Genomic DNA, 6,000 nt, shown 5'->3' on the forward strand with positions numbered 1-6,000 from the left:
AAAGCCCACAGTCATGGAAATCTCATATGAATGGAGGCCAAATAGGTGTGTTTTCTACAATACTTTCCAACATGTTAGTACTAAATGTGCAAAAATAATTGAGGAAGAACAAAAAATCATGAAAGCCTGGGAAGCAAAAAAGCAGGAAAATGAAACGGAAGAATCAAGAATGGGAGAGAATATTGTGGAAGTTAAGGATAGTGATAAAAAAGACAAAATTGAGGAAAATGCAAAGGAAGAAAGCAACAAGGATTATGAGAAAAAGGAAAGCAGCGAAAAAAAGAAAGTAAATAGAATCAATGTCAAGAGGAAAATAAATTTTCTGTAATGCGAATGATCGGGATGGAAAGGGAAGATGAACCTCAAGTTGTTGTTGAGGAAACTTAAGAGAAAAACACCCAGAATTTCAAAGATGAAACAGAGAATTCTAAAGTTGGTAAAGAAGATTCCAAAACCGATGTAGATTCTGAAGCCGAAGCTGAAGATAATGAAGACAAGAATACAGAAATTTAAGTTAAAGATAACAAAGGTAAAAGCCCTAAAGTTCTCAAAAATAATTATTTCTATCAAATCAGAAAGGGCTCGTACAAAGAGAGAATTCAAAATGAGAATCAATAATACTCATCATCCTCTTCAATACAATCTCCTTTTATCGTTAGAAGAAGAGGAAGAGGAAGGGGAAGAATGCATCTTAATGAAAATAAATGGCATGCGAAAATCCCAAGTTGGGATGGTTAGATTTGAATATAGTCTTTTCTGTTTGTAATCTCTGTGTTTTAGAATGTATGAATGCTACTAATCAGTTTTTTAAGGTTTTTTTGATTGTCATCCTTAATCATAGCTAGGGTTTGTCTAGTTTTAATTTCTGATCCTCCCACTTTTCAAATTTTAATAAAATGGTTTTAACCTTTCCCCCAAAAAATAATAATATATAATGATTAAAAATATAATGATGTAATAATAAAAATTAAAAAAAATCAATACCAAATAAATAAAATTAAAAGGATTAAAGATTCTAATTTTTCAACAAGAAGGGAATAATAGTTGATGAGAGACCTTGCTTGAAAAACAAAAACCTATTTAATTTACTCAATTCGCTGAAGTTTTATTTTTTTTTCTTGATTTAACTTAATCTCAATATTATAATTTCATTATTATATAATTTTTATGTTTATTGTAATTGTAGGTTTTTTTTAATACAGTATTTATTTATTTTTACTTTTCAATAAACTTTTTAAGTACATAATTCATGTATGTAATGGCTACTTATTGTGAAAATGGATAGAATCATATTCAAAACAATCTTAATTCTTTCAATTTAAAGTTAAATCGGTTATTTGAATTATTAAATTGGTCAAATCAAATCATCCATAGTTACAAATTCAATATTTGGATATTAATTTAAAAAAAAAATCAAATAATAATGTTGATCATTTGTAAAGTTAATGTGCATTATATTTAAAAAAAATGGTTAAATTATTAAACTAGTGCTCTTATTATAAGCGTATTGATATTTTAAATATCTTATTTCAAACTTTATAGTGAAGTTATTATTGTTAAAGTTATACGAAATGAAATTTTTTAACGATTTCAAATGTCATTAACTAATTATCTACGTAATATTTATAAATGAGTAAATAAAAATCAATTTTACTAATTTAACTACCGAATATTAACGAATTGAGAGTTTTAACAGCATTTGAAATGATTAAAACAAAACATCGTTTTTGTATAAGTTTAACCATAAAAAAAATTTAAAGTTTCAAAGAACAATTCTATTTACACATAAATTGGCATCCACTATCACTAACCCACACTGTAACAAGACAGCATACATAAGACAAGCGCTTGGAACAATTTTTTGAAGGGAAGAATGTCAATTTTATTTACAAAGTTGAAGGAAAGTTTCAAATTTATTTATAAAGTTGTAAATTTATATATATATATAAACTTGTTAAAAAATGTTAAAATTATCAACTTAACGAAATGATCAATAGTGTTATTTTTTTATTCATGTAACATTTCCACGTAATATCCTCCTATTTATTATATTTATAACGTAATTTTATCATTTCAAATAAATCTTCCATCCAATAAATTAAGATTAAATAAAAAAAATTGGCGTCTCCAAAACCTTCCTAATTTCCCCTGCTGATATGTAACCCGTCATCGTCCTCATCGAAGATTTGGCCATCGCAATCAAGAACTCGTCCAAGTCGATGGAGCGATGGATCCATCTATGTTTCAATCGACTTGTCTGAATATTCTAATTGCTTCTTCTTCCACAGTTGATAAATCAAACTCTCCGATGATGAGTTGGGGTTTTGTCCTTCTAGTTGGAGAGACTCAACTTGGTGTGATCTTTATTTAGACCCATAGTATATAATGTGAATTGTGAAGGGACATTATTTTTTTTATTTAGGTTTTAAGTGGGATTTACAAAACAACAAAATAGAGTAGAGCAAAAACAGATTCAGGTGTTTGAGGTAACAATCGGAGAAGATTTTCGCTCACTGGAGATTGCACTATTTGATCTACTTCAAACGTTGACAGTTTGTTGGTTATTTCTGAGACTACGTTCTGAACGGTGAAAATTTGTTTTCTGAAGTTTTTAAGTAAATCCAAGATAAACCATAATTGTAGAAAGATAAGGCTGATTGATCTTGCTTTTTTAGTTCTTTGTCAAAATTGTTATGTGATCTTGACACAATTATCTCTAATTTGGTTATATTTAGAGTAAATTCTTACTTGTAACATTGTTGATGATAGTTGATTGTTAAGTGATATGTTTAGGTTCTGTGATTTTTTACTCTCAATTTGAATATAAGTTTTTCATGTTAAAACTTGTTTTGCATTATCGTTTTAATTTCTTCGGCTTTGTTCATCTCTTATACTCCAATTAGTTGGAAAATGTTATGGTTTGAAGAATACATTTTCCCAACATGATGTTAAGAGAGCTTTAAAGAACTCGACGAATGAGATTTTGCGGTCTCCGGAGAAAGGAGATCTAGAATTGGAGAAACGGTTTCCCGATTTTCTTGTCTTACGCTTGATATTCGCTTCAAAGAGTTGTGATAAGAGTTAAAATATTGGTTTAGAAGGTTATTTTTTTTATTTACTTTTATTTATTAGAAATTGGATAATAGAATCACAAACATAGTACTAAGAACTGAACTGTTCATCACTAGCTCCCTCTATTCTTACCATTAGAAAAAATGTCAACACAATCTCATCAAAGAGGACCAAGAACAGCAACTGAATCATACTTCGAAATTCTTGATCAACGTTAGTATTTAGATGATATTGGATATCCACTTCATATCATACATATCATATGATTATTTTTTAAGCCAAACCAATCTACCACAATTCACAAACAACACTAAAACTAAGTACGAACCAACAGATCCTTAATTATCATAACCAGATCAAAAAGACAATCAGCATACTTCAAAGTTCTTCTGGTGATGATGATAATGGTGATCTTGCCTAACAATCTCCTTCTGCCGCCTGAGTTCCATTACCTTCCTATGAGAATTTGAATGCTGAGTCAAAACAAACGTAGGACTAGCCGCCGGTCTATATTCCGGCACAAGCCGACCAGATTTATACCGGACACCACACGCGTTACAAAGAGTCTTTGGTCCAAGTGGCCCACTCCTCCATTGCGGCGTCTTCTCCGACGAACAGTGCGTACAACGCCTCCCAATCACATCCTGCCGATCCCGGATTCCTGAACTGTCTCTTTTTCTTCCGGCGATATTTGGCTTTGCTTTGTCGTCGGAAACCGGCGGCTCGTTTAAGATTGTCCAAACATTACTCGTTGAAGTTGGTCTTGATCTCTTGCTCCTAGAACGACTGTGGTACGACATCTGATCAGGTCCGAGATTAACATTTCCAGCGACGGTGAGATCGTCCGCCGGAAAGTTCATTAGTGAATCGTCGACTAGATTCGAAAGCCATTCCAGTTCAACTACTTCATTGTTCTGCTCATGTCAAAACATATATATCAAATTAGTCATATCTTCTAAAGTCATAACTCATAACATAAAGCATATAATGCAATAATAACTAATATTATCTCCAATATTATAACATATTATTAATGCAAATAAATATAAATTCTCAAATTTCATAATGTAACATATTTGGTTTATTAGATATACTTTTAAATTTGAATGTTGGTATCTAAATATAGAGCGGTAAATGAGTCAAGTTGTAAGTAGGGCGGTAAATGAGTCAAACTACTCATAAGTTGTTCGTGAACCGCTCGATGAAAGCTCGACTTGAATTTGACTAAGTTCGATTGGAGATCGAATTGACTTGTTTAATATTTGAGTCGAACTCGAGCTCTTATTATAAATAATTACTCGAAGACTTATCGAGTTTTTTTAACATGATAATAAATAATATATTTTGCTATTTATTTTAATAATAAAACTTAAAATTTAAAATAAATATTTTCTATACAAATATTTAAAAATTAATTTTATTCAAATTTTTCGAGTCGAGTTAAACCTATATGTAAATAGCTGAGTCGAATTCAAATTTATAAATTCGTGTCAAGCTAACAAATAATTAATAAGTAGAGCTCAAGACTTAAGTTCGGCTTGACAGTTTTAATTAAAAAAACTTAGACCATTTTTAAAACCTCTTCACCAAACTCAATAATTCAATTTTATAGATTTAGTGACATTTTAATGGCTAAACCTACTGAACATTTTAAAAGTTATACATACACTAATTACATCTAAAAACTAGTATTTAAACATCTAACACTATTAAGTACTGAAATACAATACATTATTTAATATATATATATATATATATATAGTTAATTAATCTTAAGACAATAGTGATCCTTAAAGGTTAATGATTCTATTTCTAGACTTACCTCAAGAAACAAAATATCATACATTCGAAACACTCTAAATTTAAGTTGATAGATTAGCCTAGCTCCCAACCTTCAAAATATATCAATTTTTTTTTTTAAAAAACCTAAATGGTTTTTATGGAATTAAATTAATCAATCTTCTAACCCAAAAAGTGAATAAAATCCTTAAAAAAAAACCCAAAAGTTTTATAGATTTATACAAATTAGATGTAGATGAGATAGTGAATATAATTTCTTGTAATATGTTAATGAATTTAAGAAAATATAAAGAAAGAGTACTGAGTTGAGTATACTCACCGGAAGGCATATGAAATCAGAACTGAGTTGGTCGGTGGTGAGAACATTATTATTATTATCATTATTAATATTAAAAGTAGGGAAATGAGGAAATTGAAGATCAGAATTGGTGGCGGTGGAGGAAGAGAATAGTTGATCGATACCACCGGAGAAATCAAGAAAGTCGTCGATGGGAAAACAGTCCGGCGCCGACGAGAGATCGTAGAGATCCATCTTCTTCTTTTTCCTCCTCCAATGAAGTAGATAATGGTCCCTTCTTCAATACTCAGCTCTCTAGCAGTGAGTGAGATGTTGTTAGAGAGAGAGAGAAAGAGGGTGGTGAATTAATGGAGCTGTGTCATGGGGAAGAAAAAGAAAAAGGGAATATGGGAACGTGGCAGAGTGAAACAGTTTTCTCTCTCATACACACAGTTGTTGTCACTCTCTTTCATTCAAGATGGATGGAGTCAAACAAAAACTAATTAATATGAATATAACTTAAGGCTGGTCTTTTTTGTTTTTAAAAAAATTAAATTAAATTTTAAATTAATCGACTCTCAAAATCGAGAAAAATGTCAATTTTATCACTGAAATATAATGAAATATTCACGTATATCACTGAACTAATTTTTGTTCGTTCATACAAGTTGAGATTAATATTCATCTATGTCACTACTCCACCAAACATTTAATCCCGATAAGTTTCTGTTAAATAAGTGTTAAATGAGAATTAACATGTAGAATTAACCTGTCATCTTTTTTAATTAATATATTCACATATCATATTTTTAATTAATATATATTATATATATTTTTATTTATTTAAAATT

General features: G+C 29.9%; 1 protein-coding gene across 1 annotated transcript; it reads right to left on the bottom strand.

Annotated features, from left to right (window-relative positions):
* Positions 1–3,340: 3,340 nt before the first annotated feature.
* On the bottom strand, positions 3,341–5,522 carry LOC124922244 (GATA transcription factor 4-like). The gene is made up of 2 exons (XM_047462978.1): positions 5,192–5,522; positions 3,341–3,986 (listed from the first exon to the last, which is right to left on the bottom strand). Exons 1-2 carry the CDS (start codon positions 5,402–5,404, stop codon positions 3,441–3,443), a joined length of 759 nt encoding a protein of 252 aa, XP_047318934.1. The 5' UTR covers positions 5,405–5,522; the 3' UTR covers positions 3,341–3,440.
* Between the last annotated feature and the right edge of the window lie 478 nt (positions 5,523–6,000).

The sequence above is a fragment of the Impatiens glandulifera genome, chromosome 1 (genome assembly GCF_907164915.1).
Source record: "Impatiens glandulifera chromosome 1, dImpGla2.1, whole genome shotgun sequence".
Taxonomy (NCBI): domain Eukaryota; kingdom Viridiplantae; phylum Streptophyta; class Magnoliopsida; order Ericales; family Balsaminaceae; genus Impatiens; species Impatiens glandulifera.